This window comes from Mytilus edulis, chromosome 8, assembly GCF_963676685.1.
Source record: "Mytilus edulis chromosome 8, xbMytEdul2.2, whole genome shotgun sequence".
Lineage (NCBI taxonomy): Eukaryota > Metazoa > Mollusca > Bivalvia > Mytilida > Mytilidae > Mytilus > Mytilus edulis.
This window is the reverse complement of record NC_092351.1, coordinates 80,327,083-80,353,640: the sequence shown is the minus strand read 5'-3', so window position 1 is coordinate 80,353,640 and position 26,558 is coordinate 80,327,083. Positions and strand designations below refer to the sequence as shown.

At 30.8% G+C, this 26,558-nt stretch overlaps 1 protein-coding gene across 10 annotated transcripts in view; it reads left to right on the top strand.

Annotated features, from left to right (window-relative positions):
* LOC139486373 (protein Shroom3-like) overlaps nt 1-26,558 on the top strand; it is a 116,107-nt gene that overhangs the window by 44,272 nt on the left and 45,277 nt on the right. Inside the window, exon 1 of one of the 10 annotated variants that reach the window (XM_071271246.1) lies at nt 727-831. The exons of 7 other annotated variants lie outside the window; for them this stretch is intronic. In XM_071271246.1, the coding sequence (XP_071127347.1) occupies nt 752-831 (80 nt within the window). In that variant the 5' untranslated portion in view covers nt 727-751. Of the gene's footprint in view, nt 1-726; nt 832-22,056; nt 22,179-26,558 lie in introns of those variants that run through there. 2 more of the 10 variants (XM_071271245.1, XM_071271249.1) reach the window with 2 other exon arrangements.

Below are 26,558 nucleotides of genomic sequence, written 5' to 3'. Positions count from 1 at the left end.
GTCAATTTTCAACAATTTTTATAAAATTTGTAAATTTTTACTAACATTTTCCACTGAAACTACTGGGCCAAGTTCATAAGTAAGAAGTACAAACACATCACCATCACCAAAATACAATTTTGTCATGAATCCATCTGCTTCCTTTGTTTAATAGTCACATAGACCAAGGTGAGCGACACAGGCTCTTTAGAGCCTCTAGTTTTACAAAGTTAAGGATGGGCCTTTTTATTATGAAATTCAGTCATTAAAATTATTAATTGTCCTTTGCATCAAAATTAGTACCCTATCTTGCTTTTAATCTACAGTTTTATAAGAAAAGTTGGATTTAACTTTTAGATTATCAGGTATGTAAACTTCGTATTACAGTGTTCTCTTTCAATTATTGAATTAAAGTATTCGTTAGGTCATACAGTACTTAACAATTTGAAATACTTATATTGTTTGATTTCAAAAGACAATAGGATATACATTTCCAAGTCTATCAACGACAATGAACATAACCTGTTTGTACCTTAGATATGATTACGTTCGTCCCGGGTATTATTATGGTAAAATTATTATGTGGATCACACTTGACTGGACCTCTTTTGTTTCGACAGAATAATGGCTGACAAAACTATTTACGTTATTTTGAGGGAAATTTTCAATATTTCGTAGATATTATAAAAAAATGAATTCAAATTTGCTATCAAGGATAATTCACTTCAACTCCTGAGTAAAAGTAATATGTGATGTTATGAATTTTTAAACTATGGGAAATAATGCTTCACAGATTAAAAGCAAGGAAGCTAATTTTAACTCTAATGATGAGTCAAAACCAGAAGATGAGATGTGAGTATAATGTTTGATTGAGTTTTACTCGTTTTGCTGCTGTAGAAGATTGAAATAAGTATATTAAAAATGTTGACATTTTTATACCACTTCTGTGAGCTTAGGTACCCAACTGTAAGGGAGGTTACTTAAAAAAGTATAAAAACTATTTAGATTTGTGATTCTGGTCTGCTTAACATTAAGTGGCAAATATTTCAAGCAAATCAAAAAACAAATAACTAGAAAAAAATCTATATGCAGTGGGAGGCAGGTTCCTCAGGTTTATGGTTGTCTATAAGGAGGAAATTTAAGTTTTTTTTTATACCATAATGGTTAAAGGGAAAATGTTGCATGGGAAGGTGCAGAACTTTTGATTTAGAAATTAATTTAACTTTGGTAGACATTATCAGTGGCGGATCCAGAGGGGGGTTCCGGGGGTGCGCACCCCCTCTTTATTTTTGCCGATCAATGCATTTGTATCGGGACATATGTTTTGCACCCCCCTTTGCCCTGGGTGCCCTGGGTTAGCACCCCCCCTTTCGAAAATTCCTGCATCCGCCCCTGATTATATTTGAAAAGCAGTCATTATATTGATTACAAAATGTGGACTTCAAAACTAAACTGTGTTGTCATGCATGATAAAGCGTTAGATATTTTTGCATTGTGTTTTTAAATTATTAAAAATATTCAATAGATCATTTGGAGCTTAAATAATATTTTGGCATTGTCTTTAATTATTAAAAATATTCAACTGATATAAATTAAATGAATAGAAAAAGGCAGTGTGACAGTTACTAGTACAAAACTTATACTTTATTGCTTAAGGATTTGAATTTGGATTCCAAACATCAATAATTTAATCTAAAATCATCATGTAAATTACTTGTAAAATGTAGTACAGTTGACCAAACAAAATTCAAAATGCTTAACCATTTTCTTCTTTGGATACTTACAAGAGTCTCTCATGTTGCCTTACTAAAAATAGCTATCATATGACATTTGTCAATTGTGAGGGAAAAAAACAAACAAAAATAAAAACAGACAAATGATTTATGGAACCATATTTAGCCAAATATGTCTTTTATAGCATATAGGGGCATAAATATAGACATCAATTAACATACAGCATAAATTAACAGAGTCTAACATACTTATTTGTTGATATTTGTTTTAATCACCCTCAAAAGAATATTTGGAAAGCCTTCTGTTTTACTCCCATTGTTGAATGTTTTGATTCTCAGGGGCAGATACAGCCATTTTTTAGGGGTGGAGGGAGTGTTCCCAACCCAGGATAAAGGGGGGTTCCAACTATATGTGCCAACCCCCAGAAATCCCCCTACCCCCTGGATCTGCCACTGATTCTGTCAATGTGTCTACCAATCTGTCCACTGCAAAGATCAACAATTTTTGTATAGTCGGTGAATATCTAATGAAAGGGGGACAATAGCATACATTTTTTATAGACTATACCGGTATTTTAAACGATAAATGCATGAAAACAACAAACAATTTTCATATCATTTTAAAGGCTTCAAATTGATATAATTTGTCTAATTTTCTCATTTTGTTCAAAGAGTATTTATCTTGCTCTAGAATTATCTTTACTAAAAGCAACCAACAATTATGCATCTGAAATAAAAAAGCATAAATATTTTATAGGTATTTCTGTATTATGTTCTTCAATTGAAGTTTTATACCCATGCATTAGGGCAGGACAGTTTGAAAGTTTGCAACTGTAAAACATGTTTTCTGCTGATGTCAGCAACTATCAAGATGCAGTTTTAAGTTTGCATGGACTAAAGTCTTTGACTTGAAATATCATATAAATTAGAAGACATTCCATACTATTTTTGGAGGTATGTAATTGATTAAACAATCCTCATAGTCTCAGGCATCCTCTTAAAAACCTGCAATGTGGATACAATATTAATATGAACCTTTCTAAGATGTACTCGAAGGATATACTGACACGAATTTTAACTGTGCTAGTTCACAAGGTAACAGTACACAGAAAGACATTTCACCCTACAGGGGCACTTCTTTCTGATTTCCAACAGACCAGTCTTTACTCTTACTCCTAAATGCTGTGTTCTCTTTGGAGAAGCAGGAAGGCTGCTAATTTTCAAGTTTTGGTTCAACCTGTACTGGAAGTACATGTATAGATCTGGTTAAAGACCTATGAAGTTTATACTGTATTGTCTGAAAACACCTGATTGATTGGTATTGTTCCAGTATGCTTGTTCCAGGAAGCCATAGTGCCTGAAGATAACAGCATAAAGACATGAAATATATGCAATTGATGCACTGAAAAAAGCTAGTCAATGATTTATACATTGAAATGCAAGTAAAAATTGAAATTTTCCAAATATAAAACTTGTCTGAAAACATTCTGCAAATACTTCTATGTAATGTGAATTATTTTGCTGACATATATAGTCTATATTTTTAAAGATCTCCTCAAAAAAAAAAGTTATATTGAAGAGAGATACAATTTGGTTTCGTTTCATTGTGAACAATGGTAAAATTCCAATCTCAAAACTTCATAAAATATTTATTCTAACAAAGTAAATACAATTGATACAATTTTTTATTACTTTGATATTATACTGTTTTATCCAATTAAAAATGTAACCCTCTCCAAATATATAATTAAAAGATGTTTTGTCCTTGTTTGGTAAAATTTCAACTTTCTATTTTGTATGAATAGAACCTTGATCTAATGTGTCAACACAGTTAAAAAAAATACAAATCTTGAGTTTGATTTCTGAGGTCTACTTTTGATAATAATGTTTACCGAACTTTTAATTGATGTACAATTGCTTTCTACCGGGTAGTACTTGGACATTCTAGTAAATAGAGTATGCCTATGTTAAAACTAAAATAACAGAAAAAGATTGAAAGGCTCAAGAAGACTTTGTTAACCTAATCTGAATGTAAAATATTGTACGGACAGTCTGGAGACGGGGTTTGTTTGATGAGTTTATCGTTTAATGTTGAAAAAGGCTTAGGCCTTTCAGAATCGGGAACTAATTCATTATGTGTGCATATGAAGTTCATTTGAGGATACATTTTGTTACTAGAATGTCTATTTACAATCAGCTCAGTACATTTACTATCTTTTGATGGGATAACTTATCTTCTATTTACAAGGGTTATTTCCCCTTAAAAGGTTCTAAGTAGATGGATTTAAAAAGGCTTTTCATGCTTAATTTATAAACGAACTATGAATAAATAAATAGTTTTCATTTGTTGGCATATATGATTGATAAAGATAATTTTATAATGGCACATAATTTTAGAAGTATTTTTGCATTTCCTTGGTTTGTATTGTAAACTAGGCTTTGGTAATATCTAAAGCATAAATGTAGGTCACAGCTACTTAAAACAAAATCACATTCGTTTCGATACGAGAGTTGTCTGAAAAGATTGTTCAAAAAACAATTTGTTATGATACCATGATCTCAAAAACAGAAAAAAGAAAAGAAAAACAATTTCAATGCAATGATTTCTTGAAACAGCAATTAGCATTGAGTTTCTGTCATTGAAATAAACCAAGATTAGAGAGCGCAATGTTAATTCTTTTACACCTTTTGGACAAGTATTTCAACTTAAATGCAACGATTACTTGAAACAGCAATTAGCATTGGGTTTCTGTCATTGAAATAAACCAAGATTAGAGAGCACAATGTTAATTCTTTTACCACTTTTGGATAAGTTTTTCAACTTAAATGGAACGATTACTTGAAACAGCAATTAGCATTGGGTTTCTGTCATTGAAATAAACCAAGATTAGAGAGCACAATGTTAATTCTTTTACCACTTTTGGACTATGATATGGGAATAGGAGAGAAAAAGACTCTTCACTTCATTCATATATTCGACCTATAGATAATAATCTTTGTAATTTCTAGTAGATAATTACAGGGTAATTAAGTAATAAGTTCTTCCTGTTTTATTGACTTTCACCTGATTTGTACCTATCTAACCTTAAACCACAATCATGATGTAACAAGCTAGGTAATTACTTTCTGTCTTTTAAAGTGACCAATCAGATTTGTTGTTACAACAGGTATCTTCAAGACATTTTTACCTGTATTAAGTCATTTGTGTAAGATGTATTGTAGAAATTCTTATGTCAACTGTTTGAATGTGTGTTGTATGGATTGGAATTAAATATTTGATGACGATTTCTAACTTTTATGATCAAGGATTTAACAGGTTGAAATAAACACAGAAATATAAATAGGTAGGAAATAAAATTTTATATTATTTATTATTTAAGATAAATATTTTGACAGGTGGAGAAGGATTTTATTTATTTGTATTTTCAGGTCAAATGTACAAAAATGTGCATATTTCTACCTCCATAAGGTGGTTCCTTTAAGTTATAAGATTCCTAGCTAATTTCATTGCAATACACTGAATTATATTGGCACATCCATATTTCTTATACCTACAACCACCAAGCAATATTTTAAGAAAATTGGTTCATTAAATTACATTTACAACAAGTGTTTCTGTTGTTTGTTTTTGGTTCAAAAAAAGTATGTTTACGTCCTTAAGCATAATTACAAAATTTTAAATTATACAGACATTAGTAAATTTTGACTTTTTTTTTCTTTATAAAATATAGATTTTATGTCTTTAGTACAAGAAAAATATTAAAAAATGTATATCATTTTTAATGTCATACTGACCTGAAATGGAATTAAAAAAAAATAACAAAAAATAACAAAATTTTATTGTGGTGATTCGAAAAATACCAGACCAGTAATCCTTAGATAATAAATCAGGTTTTCTTCAAAGTGAGACCTAGGAAAATATTGACTCAAGGTCATGGCTATACTATGTATACATTTGTACCTTCATTTCAATGTTACAAGGTCTAAATCTGTCATAATGGACAACATTGACTTTAGAGGATTTTATATTCCAATTGTGTTAATCTATTCTGCTATGGAGGAATTTATTTAATTGTTAAACAGAGAGGTGTTAAATTTGACATACTGATTACTCAAGTTGAGCTTATTAATGTTGACTGTCCCTCTGGTATCTTTCGCCCCTCTTTTATACCATGCTGTGTGTTACTCAGTATAAACATACTATGACAAAAGGCTGTTAACTGAAATATAGGATCTTTGTGGTAGTCCATAGATATTCTAAACTTAGAAATTTCTAAATCGTTGAATTTTGTATATTGTTGTTTGACTTTTGGCCTTTTCTTTTTTATGCCCCACCTACGATAGTAGAGGGGCATTATGTTTTCTGATCTGTGCCTCCGTTCGTCCGTCCGTCCGTCCGGTTAAATTTTTTAGTCGAGGTAGTTTTTGATGAAGCTGAAGTCCAATCAACTTGAAACTTAATACACATGTTCCCCATGATATGATCTTTCTAATTTTAATGCCAAATTATAGTTTTGACCCCAATTTTATGGTCCACTGAACATAGAAAATGATAGTGCAAAGTTCAGGTTAAAGTTTTTGGTCAAGGTAGTTTTTGATGAAGTTAAAGTTACATCAACTTGAAACTTAGTACACATGTTCCCTATGATATGATCTTTCTAATTTTAATTCCAAATTAAAGTTTTGACCCCAATTTCACGGTCCACTGAACATAGAAAATGATAGTGGGAGTGGGGCATCCGTGTACTATGGACACATTCTTGTTTGTCATGGTGTTGTCAGGTTCGACTAATGAATACAAAGATAGTAAATAATCGTAATAAGCTGTATTAAGTGTTAAGACCTTTTCAACTGGTTGACATTGCACTAAGTTTTATGGACATATTTCTGAAAATGTATCACAATGGAGACTAAACAGAAGTACATGTATATCTTCCCCTTTAAGTGTTTAGACCTTTTCAACTGATCGACATTGTCCTACTTCATTTTATGGACCTATTTCAGAGAATGTATTGAAACAGGGACTATATTATAAACAGCTAAAGTATATCTTCCCGTTATAAATTAAACTCAAACGAGCTTATCTTTGAAAATACATTAGTTTATAGAATCTTTATAACACAGGCTGCATTCCCAGACATATGAGTGATCTAAAAACTCAAAATACAACTATCATGACAAAAACCACAAATATATTTTCTTCCTACGTGTGATTGAAAGTTCAACAAAACCTGTTTACATAATACGACTAAAGTTTATCGTTAGGCTAATTTAAATGAAACTTTAAAGTTCTTAACAAATGACATTTATTTCCAACTGATAAAATAGTAAATGTTTTCCTTTGAGTTTCTATATGTTGTAAAAATTACCTTTAAGTTTTTAATTTCTAATTTTCCGGCTTTAAACTTTTAGAAAAGTTGAAATTATATTATTTTAGATTTATTTAAAATATTTTTATTACCCAGAAAAATTAAACATAAAAAGCAGACAAATGGACACTAATGTATTTAATATTTTGATGGACGAATAAATGTTAATTTTTCAGATTTTAAACCTCGATAAACTTTAGTTCTTCTACATTTCTTTTCATGTCACTAAAAATTAATGGGTTATTTTTTTAAATATTATTAATTGATTGAATAACATTTGTTAATCGAGATTTTTTTATCAGATTTAATGGTCGATATACTGAAAATTTAGCGATTAAAAGATGAGTTTTATGATCAAAGATCAACCTTTTTCTGTAATGGACCATTAAATCTTTGGGATTGACCACATTGCAAAAAAATTGCAAGTCACATAGGCCTTTTTACTATACATAAATATTATGTAGCAGGAACCTGAAGATATTCTTTGCTTATAGATGCATTCTTTATAAAAAGCGAAAGGTTACAGAACAAATTTGTAGAAATTTTTTAATTTTTTTTTAAAAACTTAATTGTAAGAATTATACATGTTAGAAATGGATTCTGTATTTAAAAACAAATGGGTTTATATAGTTGCTGAAAATCTATCTTTTTTTCAATGCGAAAAAACAAGCAAATTTCAGATCTGTGATGGGGCATCTTACATTTATATCCATGCCATTAATGTTTGTGCTTTTTTGTACAGTAGTTGAAATAATCGGCGTTTTGCATTTGCGCCGATCTGCATTTCATTTGCGCCGATTTTTTACAGGTAAATTACAGGTTAAGTACAGGTGAATAGATATAAGAAGATGTGGTATGAGTGCAAATGAGACAACTCTCCATCCAAGTCATGTTATTTTTAATTTATCATTATAGACCTAGCTCTTCTGTCATCCAGTTGTACACTATATTCACATACTTTAAAATCAAGAAGTAAAAACTTTAGATAAAAGCACTCTGGTTTATACTAAAATGACGAATTGAAAATCTATTTACAGCATTCAAATCCATAAAAACGGAATACATTAAAATCATAAATCTGTTCTTGCTGAGTATTTATATGCAACATATCTAATATATTCCTTTCTTGTGATTTCGTCTCTTCTATATTTGTTGTAATTGTCAATAACGAAATCCATCTTTTCTTTGTCTTGCTATTAACGTACTTATGTGTATGGCCGTCGATGGTTAAAAAAATTGACTCCTCGGCTCGTTGCAGTGTGCAATATGTCCATCAATTACAGCAAAGTTCAGAACAATATGAATCAAAATTAACTAAAACCTTTGTTTATAAACAGATTTTACCAATATACCTGCACGGTATAATAGTACATGTACAATACAATACAATATGCTTTTATTTTAAAAACACTCCGTCACATTGACATGTGTACCAAGAGGTAAATTACAAAAAATACAAAATACAATCACATACAGTACTTACATACAGTAAGTATTAACTTACCTGTAGATCCAATTAGGAGCAAATATAAAATCGGCGCAAATGAAAGAATGAAAATTAAAAAAATCGGCGCAAATGTCATACGCCCGAAATAATGTCCAAAGTAATGTACAGTATGAGTTACACTTGCTTAGAAGTTTTACATGACGTATCTTTGTGATTTTACACCTTGTAATTAACCTGAAGAAATAACGTCTTCAAGTCCCCCTATCATTTATTTGAATTCCATCTTTTCATAATTGATAACCATCAGAAAAATTATTGTCAGATTAAAGTGAAAAATTGGTGTAGTGAATATCAACAAATGCCCTGGGCCAATCAGATACAGGGCCAAGGTGACAAAAAGATCTGTGTGTCAGGACCTGGTCCCTTTGTTTTGTCACATGTTGTTGTAAGGGGCACAAATTACCTCTGGTTAGACATAAATTATCTTATCAAAATTAAATACTTTATATTTGTACTGATTCTGACAGTGAAAAATTCACATTGATAACAAAGGGGACACAAACATTAGGGCAGATACTAACTTATGGACTGTCTTTGTGGAATGGACTGACACATGGTGTCTTGTAGTAAAACCTACATGTATATTCTTAGCAGTGTGGATGATTTTTAAACAAATAAAAGTTCAATGTTAAACCAGCCTGAGGAATTTCATTGGCAAGCTGTCTTTGCCATTTCTCAGTTTGTAGAACATGTACATGTTTTGATATAAATTTATATGAGTATTACATGTTTAGGGCTGTGTTCATTTATGTACACATTGCCTATTTTTCAGTGGTAATTAGTTTCTAAAAATGTAGTGTCAATTGAAATGATAAAAAGTATATTCTGATACAGTATCTGTCCAACAAAATTAAATCTACATGTAGTATTAAAGTCCATTTAGCACATTCATTCCATACTTTAGTAATTGCCTTAACAATCTATATGAAATATGTTAAATATGATATCCAGTAAATAACACGAGATAATCCCTTTCTAATGTTACCCTATATGTATCAAAGTTATTAGTACCTATCTCACACCTTGCCAGCCAATATCTCATATATTTATTCTTATACCTTTATTATTTGACAAACAAATGTGTGACCTTAGTGCATACCAGTGTTATTAATTCGAACAACAAACCAAAAGTGGTTTGTGTGTCAAAAAGTTTCATTAATTTTGATGCACCATGAAAGGTATTTAATAAACTATCAAAATTTCACACCTTATGAAAAATGACCTCACAATTATTTTGTCAAGCGAGATGATAATGGGTATCATCCTTTCTGAATGAAATATGGGAGAGTTATTCTCAACATGTTATTAACCAAATATATCGTGTCAGCTGCTAACCTAGTATTTGTCAATTGATTCTTAAATGAGGATAGAATGTACTGATAATTGTGTGAGCTTTCAAATTCTTAAGATATTTCATTTTTGCATCTTTATATTAGATTTGAAAAAAAAGTCAGAATGCAATTTTTATGCTTCAGCAGCTTAAAGTGGCTCATGTGTAACATTGTCTGACTTTGTGATTTTGGCTTCTAGGTTGCCCAGACTTATTTAAGCATGGTCTGTAAGTATTGATTTGATTTTTGGTCAAAAGCAGTGCAAAATTGGGATTTGTGTTTTTGAACTGGATGAGTTGTTGCTCTTGGATGGTTGTTTTGAAATGTATTGATGGTTTTGCCAATGCTGTAACAATTCTGGAAATTTTTGTTACATATTTAATGTAAGAGACACACATACATGTAAGAGGAGTCAAATAAAGGCTCCATGATTTTTTTCAAACTTTTAAAAATAACACATAAAAAGAGATTGATGTAAATGCAAAGTAAGGAAACATAAAGATAAGAATGTGGTATGAAGACAACTCTTAACCTCATAGACCATATGACGTAGAAGTAAGCAACTTCAAGTCACCATTAGGCATTCAACAATGAGCTTTAACCCATACCTCATACATATTATAACTAACCAGAGTCTGATCTCATGTTGACTAATCATCAAGTTTGTGGTTCAAGGGCCCTCATGGGGTTTTTGATTATGTGATTACTTGGCCGTTTTTTTTAATGATTATTTGATTATTAAGCCAAATATTTCATGATTATTTGATTACCTAGGACTGTATTTTTAGTTTATGATTATTTGATTACTAAAGATAAGCAAATATTTAATGATTATGTGATTATATTGGCAAAAAAATGGTGATTATGTGATTACTAGGACCCCCCATGAGGGGCCTCAAAAACCATTAATATGGATTGTCTACGTCAGAGACCAGAAGTTTTTTAACAACAACAAAAAAGATTTTTTCAGGTCAGAAAATATCAAATATTCCATGGAACAAATAGAACTTAAAATCAAATCTATGTAAACAAATAGATACCAAATAAAGTTCAACAAGGATTAAGACGTTTCGAGACAAAACAATTTCTTAATAGATCAATGGAATTTCGTTAAATATTTTATTTGGGTTTTACTTCAAATTTATTTTGAAGTTTGGACGTTTAAATTGCAGGATTAACCTGGCTGATTATAAATGTGACAAACTTATTTTTGAATGATTAAATGATAAGTATTTAATAGTGACATTTCCTACACACAGGAATGTAACGAGTGGCATCTCTTTGTAGACTACCTCTGTTGACATCAATGGCGGATGTTCACGTTATTTACAGGAAAAACATGAAATCATTAACTGATTACCATAAACGTCCAAATTGTACATCCTGTCATGTTTATAAACCACAAGAATTACCACTTGGTTCCGATTGTAGAAGTTTTTTGTTCCTTGGCAGTCGCTTCCCTTTGTTTGACCAATTGAAAAGGATGTGTCCTGTAGAATTGTTTGTTCCTTGACAGTAATGTCTCTTTGTTTGACTAAATTTAAAGGATGTCTTGTTATAATTACTATTTATATGACCTTGCATGTCTCGCTGTTGCAAAAACACTTAATACAAGGGAAAAACGTCAATATAGCTTAGGGACCTGAGACATTTTGTATATACAAATGTAACTGTAAAGAGATCATTGTCTGAGATATGACTGCAGATGAGACAACTAACCACCAGAGACCTAAGAATATGGGTGTTCTAAGGAACTATAGGTTACCATACAGCCATCAATGATGAGCAAGACCTATACTGTATTGGAAGCTTAAGAAACGGCCCTTAAGCATGACAACCAATGAAACACCAATTAAGGAATGTATCCCTCATGCAAAGCTCTGATTCCTTTCACGGATTTGGCTATACTTTTTGGACCTTTTGGATTATAGCTCTTCATCTTTTATATTAGCTTTGGATTTCAAATATTTTGGCCACAAGCATCACTGAAGAGACATGTATTGTCGAAACTAGAACACACCCGTGATATCGTAGGTCTTTGGCTTAATTAAAGAATATAACTTTGCGTAAGCCTTATTTTAGTATTGGTATTGTCATCTGATAAAGTCATGCCGATTATAAGATGCACAGTTTTCTCTGCTTTCAACATCTTTCTGTTTGAACCCGTCGACCTGGAACTTATCAATTATTGGTATTATTAATTTTATTTGGAAAACAAAAGTCCCTGGAAAGGAGTATTTTTTAATCAACAGCATTGTCCTTAATGAGTTATAATTAAAGTTTTATATATAAAAGAATTATATTATTCGTATTGTCATCTTAGAAAGTCATACTGAAAAAATACTACAATCGGGAACAAATTGTGACAATGATTGAATTTAGTAGTGTCAACCCTGTGATTACGACCCGTGTATATAGCAAAATCCTAAATACAGCGTTTGGTGGTGCGCCTGTCACATGCGGAACGTACAGATAAGGTAATAGGTAACAGGTGAATATACTATTGGTATCTGTATCGGATTCGACCCGGAACTTCTTAATTATTGGCAATATTAATTATGTGGGAAACAAAGGGGTCTGCAGTGGTGTAATTTTTAATCAACAGCATTGTACTATATTAGTTAGATATAAAGTTGAATTCTTTGATTCATCGTTTTTACGTGATGACGGCTGATAAATTGGACCTCGTAATTTTAGTATTATAGATGGGCATCTGGTGCAAGAAAACTGGTACCGTTAATTTTATTAAACCATTAAAACCACATATTCTTTGCTATAACAAGAACCAAAAGAACAAAATATGACTATAGCCAGTGACAAACAATTGAATTATATGTTTTATTTGGTAAACTAAGATTAAATGTTTATCATATTTTCAAGTGTTTATTGATGAATTAAGGCCAGGCCTATAGCCAGGAATTTTATAGGGGCTAGTACTGTTACATGGACTCGAGAAGCAAATCATATTCAACTTTAACAGTTACAATATAAACAGAACGTTAACTTTAACAGTGGGGGGGGGGGGGGGGGGGGGGGGGTTTCTTGAAACCCCTGGCTTCATGTGTGAAGGCTGAAATACTCTTGGAGGGCTTATGTTGTTAATAGACCAATGGGTATAGGCAACAGGCCTGTAGTCAGGAATTCCCAAAAGGGGGGGGGGGGGGTGTTATTTGAACTCATGAACTCAACTTTAACAGTCACAATTTTGACAGAACATTGACTTTAACAGTCCTTATTTGGTTTAAAGGGGGTTCATCCGCCCCTGGCTACGGGTATGAGCAACCACTGACCAAACATCTGGACGATTGGAAAACTATATCATATATAGAGAGATGACATGTCTACGATCACTATCCCAATTACTCCTATCAGGCTCAATGAATAACCAATGAATAGTAAACCAGCCAGTTATAAAATTTAATTAGATATAAATTCATTTAAATAAATTCATCCTTGGTGTAAATAATTATATGTTTGACAAATTTTGACAGCAGTTTAAATTTACCGCATGGTTTAAGGGCTTATTAAAATGGGTAAACTCAAATTGTTGTTAAAATTAAAACCGATTGGCAATTTGAGTGTGAAAATTAAAAACAATGATGGTTTATATTGGTGACTTATACCACAAAATCGGTAACAGAAGTTCTTGCATGTCTGTAAATGATCTATGTATAGAATCTGATTATCGGCTCAGATAACTACTCTAATATCAAATGTTAAAAGTTCACCCACAAATTTGTTTATTTGATATTTCTGCGGTAGGGAAACAGAAAATGAAAATATATGTTATCTTTTGAAATTTATTTTCAAATGTTTTGTTTTTTAAAGAATTAAGTAACCAATTTTAAGAGATTATTGATTATTTCTTAGGTTTTACTGTATTTTATTTCATATTTCATAATTCATAATGTAATATATTCGATATTTCTGCAATATGCAAACTGAATATAAAAAATAGTTATCATTTTAATGGGTTTTTTAAAAAAAAATAAGTAGCAGAGTTTCAAAGATTGCATAATCGATTGTTTTTTGGGGCTTTTATTTCTTAGGTTCTACTGTATATTTGTTTCATATTTCGTAATTCATAATTCATAATGTAATATATAGTTATGTTTCGAAAAATATTTAAAGGACTAGATAATAGATTTGAATTACAATTATTAAAATTACTGTTTATGAATGCAATAGTTTTGAGTTAAGACATAAATCTTTATATAATCTAAGTTCCAGATCACTTGTGTGTTTTTATGAATCATATTCAGTCTATGTAAGTTAAGAATCATGTAGGTGTAACACCACTAATTCAGGCCCGGCCAGAAAGCACATACCAGAAAGTAGTACATATTTAACACAAAATAGTTCCTACGCATGAGTGTAACTTTCAAAATATGTAGAATATTTAGGTATTTTTGGTATCAAATGAAAGCTGAAGGACTGGTGATCATTGTAGAACACTTTTGGACTTTTAATTTTGAATAGTAAAAAAACTGCACCAAATTTTTAAAAGAGGGTACATTTTGTCTGTTTGTCAGATCTGAAGTACCTGTTTTGGTACATCTGAAGTTCCGGGAACCAGTTCTTTCTTATATGCAATGTAAGGTATGTTGATTTTTTCAGTACAAGACACCATAAAGTGTTGCTTTGAAATGCAATGATTGCCACTTTATTTGAACTTAAAATAAAAGAGGTGTGCCTGCTTGAAACGGAGGAATTTAACATAGAAAGCAATGGGACCATGAATTAGTGGTGTACTTCCTATTACAGAGAATCACCAGAAATCCAATTTTTAGAAGTTGTACCTATTCCAATGAAAATAAGTCAAATAGGATGTTAGTAATCATGTCTAATCATCTTTTTTGGGTCAACCGTCCTGCTTATGGGAAATTTAAGCTCTTAAATTGGCATACTCAAATATGTTAGCCTTTTATGGTCATACAACATGCATGCAGTTAAGACTTGACTCCAAGTTCTCATTTTTGCATTTTTTCTGATTCAAATCAATAAAACATGTATTTTATGACTTGTTTATGGAACAAAATAGCTCTTAGTCAAAATAATCTCATGATTTTTCAAGTTTTTTTGTTTTTCTTATGGTAGCCTTTTACAATCTAGGCAAATGGTATATACTCATATAAGAATTCTTAAATCTCACTGTACATGCAATTTTGGACCAGTTTAGCAAGTTATCTAGCTGAGGGATATATAAATTGCTCTTATTAATCTATGTTTTACCACAGAATTATAATTCATGCAAAAAAAAAGCCTTTTTTCAATTTCAAGAAAAAAGGGGGGATAATTTCTCATTTATGTCTTAAGTTTGGACTAATGTATTGTTATTTAATGAAGAACCTCTGATAAAAATATGACTATTAGTAAGCACATAGCTTTCCTAATAGAAATTAATAAATAAAACAATGATATTGAGAATAAAAAAAATATATTGGCCAATGGTAATATACATATGCAGTTTTCTTTGAATAACCCATATGTTACTACCAGTCCAATTTGAGCTTTAAATTAATAAAATAGTATTTGGACTAAGGCTTTATATGTTTTTTATTGCTTGAAATAGATCATAGAATGAAATAAAGTAATGCTCAAGTCAATATAGCAAGTTTGGTTCTGTTATAGGTGTAACACCACTAATTCAGGCCCGGCCAGAAAGCACATACCAGAAAGTAGTACATATTTAACACAAAATAGTTCCTACGCATGAGTGTAACTTTCAAAATATGTAGAATATTTAGGTATTTTTGGTATCAAATGAAAGCTGAAGGACTGGTGATCATTGTAGAACACTTTTGGACTTTTAATTTTGAATAGTAAAAAAACTGCACCAAATTTTAAAAAGAGGGTACATTTTGTCTGTTTGTCAGATCTGAAGTACCTGTTTTGGTACATCTGAAGTTCCGGGAACCAGTTCTTTCTTATATGCAATGTAAGGTATGTTGATTTTTTCAGTACAAGACACCATAAAGTGTTGCTTTGAAATGCAATGATTGCCACTTTATTTGAACTTAAAATAAAAGAGGTGTGCCTGCTTGAAACGGAGGAATTTAACATAGAAAGCAATGGGACCATGAATTAGTGGTGTACTTCCTGTAAAGAAAATCATGTCATAATTGTCTCCCCTTAATGACCTTAAAACCAAAGAAGACATGCAAATATGTATGAATAATGACAAAAAATTGGTCTATATGTACATGCGAAATTGTGCATCCATCATTTTATTCTAGACAATGAAATATTTGAAACATCTTACACAAAATTTGATGGTTATATTTTCTTGTATAATCATGAAATTTTCTTCAAAAAAATTAACCACCATGATTTTGCTTAATTTTTACAATGTAATTATTATGCCTTTTAGTTTAAGAACAAATGTCTCTCTTCAAAAAATAATGTCTTTGTTGAATTTAGGGACTTTTATTTGATGTCCCTTCTGGAAGTTAATGACAAAAACATAGTTATGTTGGTTTGTTAAACAAACTATATATAAGCTTTATATGAGTGCTTGAACCCATTTTTTGGGGGTATTTCATAGGGGAAACAAAATGGTAGATTTTTGCAAGGTGAGGCAATCAGATTCTTTGTAGCCTCAGCCTTGATCTTGTCTTTTCTAGTCCATCAATACATGTACCTTACCCAATGTTACCTATGTCATTTCTTTTCTCGTCCATCAATACATGTTCCTAACATATGTCTTGTATTTTCTGGTCCATAAATACATGTACGTATAAATCTGTGTCTTGGTTTTTTCTGGTCCATAAATACATGTATTTCAATTACTATAGAAACTGTTAAAAGTTTCTACTTCAACTTACTGTTCTGTAGTCGGGTGGTGACCCCTGAATATGAATTGAGTTTGCCTTGTAAAGTAATCACTTTGCTTAGAGGGGAAGTGATGTCTGGGACTGTCCACACCAGACACCTGGACTATATGTTTTAGATTTATCTACTGAATTGGTCTATTTTCTCTTATGTTATATCAACAAATTTTGAGAAGGGAATGTTTTTGTATGTAGTAATAAAACTACTTCTTATAAAGACAACAAACAAATCACAAAACAGACAGCTGTTTGGCCTACAGGTAAATACGACAGGTTAAAACCAGGTAGATTAGTAACTGTATACCTGTCTTAATTAGACTGCAGGTTCAGTAGAATATTTGTGGAATTTAGTTGATGTGTTGGATGTCATTTAGATCCATTAGTGATCAGGATTTTAGACTGATTTATTAGGTTACCAGTTATTTAGACTGATTTATTAGGTTACCAGTTATTGTGAAACAAACCTTGCTGCCTAGTAAACCAAGAATAGTCAAACTTGGACGAGTTTTATAAAATTTTGTAAAAGAAAAGTGAAGTGGATTTAAATGCTGATAGCTAACTGTTACTTTTGTTATATACTAGAATATGTTTTTCAAGAGCCTTGAAGTATTTTCTGGACTTTAGTTTTGAGAGATTTTAACATACATCATTATTTCGGTAAGTTGTAGAAAGTAAAAGAATTAAACAAGTACATTGAAGTAACTTAAATTTCTTGTAATAGAAGTCCATTTTAAGTTTGGCAATTTTAAGGTAAACATGTCAGTAAATTAGAATTTTTAAAAGGTTGAAAATAAGAATTCAAATATTTATGTAAAGTTTTCCGATTTAATCTAATGGACCTTGATGAAATCTACGGGCATTATTTCTTTTCTTCTTCAATCTACACAGTACATCCCTTGTATTAGTTGTAAGCCAGTTAGATTTATTTACTTAACATATATTTATTAAGTTAATTAATTTATTTAATAAATTACCAAAGCATACAAAAAATTTAATTTTGACTCTATGGATAACCTGGTCTTTTGTTAGGTCAAATAGAATATGTAAGTTTATATGTATATCAAATTGTGGTTTGTGGTCATTTAAGTTTCATATGAGATTTTATCTACAGATTTATGTCACAATACTCTTGGTAACAGGTCAGTTAACTCATAAGATTTATTTTGTACACAGTTTTCTCAATGTGACTTTTATCATCATTTTTTTGTAGCACTGGACAAAAAGGTTATTGTTCTAAATGTTTTCTTTTCTTAATTGCGCTTTCAATTAATTGATTCAGACTTTAAAATCTCATCTGACTGCAATTTCTTTGAAAACATTATTTATAAATTGAATTGTCAAAATTGTGAAATTTAAGGTCATAAAAATCGATTGGAATCTTAAGAATGCAAAATGGACACAGTTGGGATCTATGTTTTATTTTCTTGTACCCTTTGAATAGGTCATACTTCTGACATAAAAATGCCCTTCAAAGAGAATTATAAATTGGATGTCGAATAAATGCATTTTATTAACAAGCACATTTAAGGATTAGGTCATTTATTATGTGCCAATAGCCATGACTTATTTCATGTTCTTTGTATTAATAGCCAGTGCTGCTGGTTATCAGAGACAAGTTATAAGAGGTGTAATAAAAGAATTAACCTTAAGAAGTTATGGAGAGTTAACTGTTAATCTGGTCTGACCACAAAGTGTACAATATACTCAGCCAATACACAAAATTTTCTTTATGGCTTAAGACTTAAAGATTAAGCACTCTATCCTATCTTAAATATTGAAATATACAAAATTTATTTCTGGTTTAAGATGGATTAACTTTTACAATGACCATTTTTGTTGTATTTTGTTTTGTGTGATGGAGGTATAAAAGTATAAGATATTGATAGGATAGAGATGGCCAATGCAGGGGTTGGGAAAGTTAAAATTTTGTGAGTCCCAGTGTAACGCTCTCCGATTATTAAATGTTGTATTGGTTGAGAAAAAGAAACTCTTATTTCATGTATTTGGGACTTGTACAATTTTACGTTCTTAATTCACTGGTCTCAGAAAAATCACTTTTCATTATTTATTTTGTGCAACTTTTCAACAGTTAAAAAACTGTAACTGCAAATCTGTGTGTTAATAATTACGTGCTATCTGAAAAATCACATCTTGTATGATATTTTGGGAATATTTGGAAAAAGAAACTTCTGTGTGTCTCATTGCACTCTCTGAAAACAGAAAATTTTAAATAAGTTGAGGTAAAGAACCTTTTGGGTCCCTTAATTGATATTAAAAAAAAATCTCATTTAATATTTTATACAAATTTGAAGAAAAAAAAAGGAGTAAAAATTTGTTCTGCATAAAACTACAAGCTGTATATATTATTTTGTTTTTCTTTGTCAAGTTTGATAATTTTAATTGTTGCCATGATGGTGTTCTGTTAATGGCCAGATAACTCTTGTAAAAAGTCATTTGGAAATAACTTAGAGAAAATGCAAGTTTTTTTTAAATGAATTATAACACAGGTTTAAAAATTCAGTTAGCTAAATGATAAGCAATCAAGTATTGTATCAAAAGAATCCTATAAAACCAATTAAAGTGGACGTCTGCTGTTAATCACTATTTACTTACTGAGCCTAAAAGATCTCATGTTATTTTTGATATATACTACTCATTCATATATGAAAATTTGAGACATTATGAATTTACAAATGCACAAATGTTGCAACACATTGCAATGACTAGAATGCATTAATTGGAAATTAAATTCAGGTGCAGCTAGCAATAAAACGCTAATCACCTCTTGATGCAAGATAGTATTTCTAACTATAAAGGACCGTTTAACTTTGAGAAGACAATTGCTAAACAGATTAACATTTTTGAAGATTGTTAATAGTACAGTTTATTGCATGTGATGTATTGTAACTCTGATATTGAATGATTTTTTACGCTGCATCGTTTTCTAAATGGGACCATTAATGTATGTTGGTCATGCATACAAACAAAAAAAGTTTGAAAATGTATGTTAGTAATTGGTTTATACAGGTGCTTTTTATAGAGATTATGTTTATTGTAAGATCAAAGGTTTGTGTCTTTTTTTTAACCTTTTAAAGTGCGTTGTATTTTGAGAATCAAAGGACTGCATCTTTTTTCTAACCTTTTAAGATCTTTTTGAAAAAATCCTTGTATTTTGCGAATACACTGTATTTAAAACTTGTAAAGAGTTTAGCTTGAGTTGTTCCTGGCATTTGGATATGTTATCTGAATTTGAGACCAGCATTTTAACATAATTGCTGAGTTAGCAGCTTGCATATATATGATATAAGAATGTTGAGGTCACAGTTTGATTATATTCATGACTCTTATTGTTCAAAAGGTCAATCATCTTTTATTTAATAATAACATTCACTTAATTATGTAAATTTTATTTAGACATCATAATTAGTTATTCATTACTATTTTCATGAATTGTTTACCTGTCTGATCGCTGAATCTTTACAGTGATTGGTCAACAAATCGTCCACTGTTGAAGGTCACACATGGATGTAACTCTACCCCCTTTAATATGTACTTTATAAAATGATGAAAGGTCAGAGGTTAGACACATTCTCCTGTTGTGTGATAGGTGACAATTGGGTAAAAATTCCTTGAATGGAAGAGTGGTATTTTGGCAGGTGCTCGGCTAATTGACCTCTTGATTTTAAACACTGATGGACTATGGCTTAATTATAGTGTCCTGCCACTGTTAGAACAGTTTGTTTTTTTTAAATGATCCAATATATTATTTTTGATTTTGAAGCAAATTGTTTAATGATTTTGAAGCGTAGAGTTTAATGATTTTAAACTGTTATTCATTGATTGGTGGATACGATATATTTGATATAGAAAAATGTGACATTTTAACAAAACCGACATGAAAGACATGTTTTGGTGTTACTTGGTTGCAGAGCCTATTGGGTAAGTTATGATTTTTGTAAATAGCAAAAAAAAACAATGTTTAATTTATTTTGCTGCCATGACAAATGGCATATTTTACTTACAAATATTTGTAAAGTTTGGCATTAACTCGATCTGTTGGTGTTCTCACTGTTAAACACAATTCATGCATTATTGTTTTTTGAAATCAGAATATAAACTTAATTTGGGAAAAAAAAGCAAATACATGGTTACAATTGGCTTAACTCTGTTGGTGTTCTCAGATGGAGATCAAAATTCTGTTACCCAGATAGACTGGATCCCATCAATGTTTGTAAAGTTTGACACATACATGGTTACAGTGGCCTTAACTCTGTCGGTGTTCTCAGATGGAGAATACAATACATGCATGCCAGTATGATCTGTTACCCAGATAGACTGGATCCTTAGATAACCAATCACGGCAGGTGTACAGTTTAAAATCTTAGGTTGCAGAGCTGGTTACAACCAAAATCAAACACACCATCAAAACACAAGATAAATGTTTTCAAAACAAGCCTAGTCATTGTTTGTGAATTGTTTAAAATTTTATCTTTAGATTATTTGTGTAATTTAATTTAAGATTATTGGAAGACATTTTGAAAAGATCAATTAGACAAAATTTTGATTTTACTAAGATACACACCTCCGAACAAAAGCTGTGCAGTTTGTTTCTTATAGAAGATTAAACTTGACGATATTATGGTGCAACAAATTTTTAATCTGTAAAACTTTTTGTTTTTTTGACACCCGCTAGTTACATAATCTAAAACTTATGTTTCAGGCCCATATAAGAGGTTGTATTATTCGGTATTGTAATTATTTCAAAGGAATTGGAGCAATTTTATCTAATGTTTATAAATATGTTATCACTTTACCGAAATCAATATATTAAAAATTCTATAATTCTTTGTTTGTTTAGAATGTATCTGAATATTAATCTTTATTTTGCTCAGACGATTGAGCTTGCCCCAGAAATTTAGTGTTTAAATCTATTATACTTGGCTATTCCGTATTTATACTTTTTGATCTTATAATATTTTATAACATGCTTTTAAATCGTAAAAATTGTTCAAGAGGTCAAAAGAGTTATTTATTTAATTTTCTATTCAACGATTGGTTTAGATGATTTAGAAGGTCGGAATCGGCATAAAAAGTTAAGCTGCCAATTTCACCAATCATAAAATAATGAACATTTAATAGCATTCACCTTTATGATGCGAGAGTGTTCAGTCAAAAAGGATATTAATTTGGATTATTGCCTTTGTTGGCGAGTGATAATTTGTTCAGATTGAAGGCTGATATGGAATATTTGGTGGAGATTTGACTATAGGTGACATCTCTATAAATATTTATTCAGCATATGGATGGTTAATTGACTAGCCTATGTTGTATGTATTATTGACGATAAATCTATGTATTGATGGTGTCAAATCTGCAAGCTGTTGTTCTCAGGTAAAACTCGTTACATGTGAGACCAAAGAAATACACAGGTCAGCAAAATATTATTACTTTTTTTCTTATACATCAGTAACTTAATTATTGGGAAAATTAATTTTATATCGCTCAGGAATTTGTCATTCATTTTCTGCTTAGATTAGGGTACAGCAAGATCAGCATAAATAAGGTCATAACGTATGTTGCAAAACTTTTAGTTTCATAAAAAAACTGATCAAAATTTTTTTTACCATTAATACATAGTAGCACTAATATATATTATTGTTTCGTAAATTGTATTTAAATCTTGAGGATATCTTTTCCAATTCAAATTTTATTGACCGACATACTTAGGGACGACAAAAGATCGATGTAGGATAAAAAAAATTAATTCAAATAGTTTGGTGGGGGGGTGGTCAACATTGCTGCAAGTTTTGTTAATCTAAAATCGATTTTACATGTATCCCTATTGGTTAATCAATTTTTCCAAAATTAAGTTAAGAGGGGGTGTGGGGATCAGTGAAAAAAACTATGTGTATTAAGTTTTTTATCCTTCATTGAACTTTTGATGTCGTCCCTTAATTCCTAAATGATCTGTTTTATAAATGTATGGGTCCTGTTGTTTGTCTTTTTTGTCTTTTTGCCTTGGCATTGTCATTTTAATTTATCGACTTAAGAACTAGAAAATATCTTGGATTCTTTCACCAATCTCTTTTTTTTTTAACAAAAAAAGGGGTAATTTTAATAACAGGTTGCTTCAAAGAATTCCTGGATGATTGCGATCTATTTCTTTGTTAAATGTTTTCTGACTTTATTTCGTATACGTATATATATTCAAATACTGTCTAATACGTCTACTTCAACATTATCCATAAAGAGACTTTAACATTCCTTAAATTTAGATTTATTTCATTATAAACAAATAATAATCTAAAAATTATTTGTTTGTTGATATTTCACAGAATTTTTAATTGCCACTGACAAAACTGAAAATGTTAAACATACTGTTATTAAATTTGGCATGTAGCTGAAAATTAAATATTTCTGTACAGACCTTCTGTTGGTTATTTTAAACCAGCATATTTATAATTGCCAAGTTTTAAGAACTAAAGCAAGACAAATACCTTTTAATAAATGCCCTTAACAATAAGCTTGAAGGAAAATACAGAGTTATCTTGGTGCAATAGGATTATAGCTTTAATAAGACTCAACAATTAATTAAAAACTAATAAACTCTTCTTATAATATGGTTTATTCTTATAAATGCCATTTAGAAATTGGGGGAGGGGAGTTCATTGAGTACTGGGAAAAATCATGAGGCTGTATTCACTTAACGTGAAAGGACAGTTATTATCGGAAAATGTTATATTTTAATAATTCATAACAACAGAAATGACATTATGTGCTTTTTAATTTTAGTTCAAAGTTGATTCATATTAAAATTTAATCAATGTAGCGAATCATTTTGAAGTTAAAATTCAATATGTAGTTACTCCTACAAAAATTTCTGCAAGTACATTAAAATCAAGGTCTTTTGTCATTGAATGATCTATTTGGTTGTTGTTTGGTAATTAATTCTTTATTTCTAGAGTGATATGCATAAATAATAGAATTAGGGTGTTTTCTACATTAGCGAATGCATTTACCTTTTTAGCTCACCTGTCCCGAAGGGACAAGTGAGCTTATGCCATCACTTGGCGTCTGTCGTCGTCCGTCGTCTGTCGTCGTCTGTCGTCGTAAACTATTTCAAGAATCTTCTCCTCTGAAACTACCTGGCCAAATACTTTCAAACTTTAACTGAATGTTCCTTAGGGTATCTCATTTATAAATTGTATCCGAAGTTTTGATCTATCAACAAACATGGTCGCCATTGCTAAAAATAGAACATAGGGGTCAAATGCAGTTTTTGGCTTATAACTCAAAAACCAAAGCATTTAGAGCAAATCTGACAGGGGTGATATTGTTTATCAGGTCAAGATCTATCTGCCCTGAAATTTTCAGATGAATCAGACAACCCGTTGTTGGGTTGCTGCCCCTGAATTGGTAATTTTAAGGAAATTTTGCTGTTTTTGGTTATTATCTTGAATATTATTATAGATAGAGATAAACTGTAAACAGGAATAATGTTCAGCAAAGTAAGATTTACAAATAAGTCAACATGACGGAAATGGTCAGTTGACCCCTTTAGGAGTTATTGCCCTTTATAGTCAATTTTTAACCATTTTTCGTAAATCTTAGTAATCTTTTACAAAAATCTTCTCCTCTGAAACTACTGGGCCAAATACTTCCAAACTTTAATTGAATGTTCCTTAGGGTATCTAGTTTGTAAATTGTATCCGAAGTTATGATCTATCAACAAACATGGTCGCCATTGCTAAAAATAGAACATAGGGGTCAAATGCAGTTTTTGGCTTATAACTCAAAAACCAAAGCATTTAGAGCAAACCTGACATGGGGTAATATTGTTTATCAGGTCAAGATCTATCTGCCCTGAAATTTTCAGATGAATCAGACAACCTGTTGTTGGGTTACTGCCCCTGAATTGGTAATTTTAAAGAAATTTTGCTGTTTTTGTTTATTATCTTGAATATTATTATAGATAGAGATAAACTGTAAACAGCAATAATGTTCAGCAAAGTAAGATTTACAAATAAGTCAACATGACGGAAATGGTCAGTTGACCCCTTTAGGAGTTATTGCCCTTTATAGTCAATTTTTAACCATTTTTCGTAAATCATAGTAATCTTTTACAAAAATCTTCTCCTCTGAAACTACTGGGCCAAATACTTCCAAACTTTAACTGAATGTTCCTTAGGGTATCTAGTTTGTAAATTGTATCCGAAGTTATGATCTATCAACAAACATGGTCGCCATTGCTAAAAATAGAACATAGGGGTCAAATGCAGTTTTGGCTTATAACTCAAAAACCAAAGCATTTAGAGCAAATCTGACGTGGGTAATATTGTTTATCAGGTCAATTTCTATCTGCCCTGAAATTTTCAGATGAATCAGACAACCCGTTGTTGGGTTGCTGCCCCTGAATTGATAATTTTAAGGAAATTTTGCTGTTTTTGTTTATTATCTTGAATATAATTATGGATAGAAATAAACTGTAAACAGCAATAATGTTCAGCAAAGTAAGATCTTCAATTAAGTCAATTTGACCAAAATTGTCAATTGACCCCTTAAGGAGTTATTGCCCTTTAAAGACTTTTTTCACAATTTGTTCATCATGTTGACTTACTTTAAAAAATCTTCTCCTTTGAAACTGCTGTATCAATTTCAGCCAAACTTAGGCTAAATGAGTTTCAGAGTATCTAGTATAAATTTTATATTTTATTTCCTTATATATCAAGAAACATAGCTCCTATGGCTAAAATAGAACATAGGAGAAAATGATTATTTTTTTTGGCTTCTGAAGAAAATAGGACGATCCAAAAAACATTTAAATAAATTGAAAAGCCAAAATAATCATTGATGAGAGATTTAACCAAAAGAATTAAGGTGAGCGATTCAGGCTCTTGAGAGCCTCTTGTATTCATTGCATTCATTTTGATGTGCATATATATATGCAATTCTTTTTCAAAGACGACTTGGGAGTTTTTGCTTTTCGTTTACATCATTGAGTCTATGGTGAATTAGTCTCATTGGCAATCATACGATGATGGAAGTGAAGACAATAACTGGCTATACAGCCCGAAATTTGCACAGTCTGTTGGCAATAATACCACAGCTTTTTATATTTACTAAACTATATTGAAATTCTCTTGTACTGGTAAAAATTCCTCAAAAGATACCAGATTTTGTTATACAATGTACTGAAGTATGCAGACATGCATTTAATCGACATAAAGGTGACATGCCTATTTTCTCTTTGTTGTTATAGTTAACAATGAAAAGGATCATTATTATTCATGTTAAGATTTTGTAAGCTTAACAAAGAAAAAATCTGTTTATAAATATAAAACAAGACATCATGGTTACCATTGAGGTTTATAACATTTTAGCTTCTTTGAGGCCTGTTTTGGGATAAATTTGAAAACACAGAAAAGGTCATCATATCTCAGTGAAGTTCAACCATCTAAAAACAGCATTTCATAGCTGGCTATGTTGTATGGGCTTTGCTCATTGTTGAAAGCCATACAGTGACCTACAGTTGTTAATTTCTGTATCATTTGAATTGGTCTCTTTTGAAGATTGGTCTCATTGAAAATCATACCACATCTTCTTTTTTATATGTAGGAGATTTATTGACCCTGGTAATGTTCAGGCAACTCACGGTACTATTATGACAGCTCTTTATCGACATGTATTTTTGTATAACATCACACTCATAATATAAAGACTAGAAAATGTAATATGGGACCAAAGAAGAGCGTTGTTTAAACATAGAAATCTTGAGAGGATATACATTAAGTCGTAATAGTCCATTATAC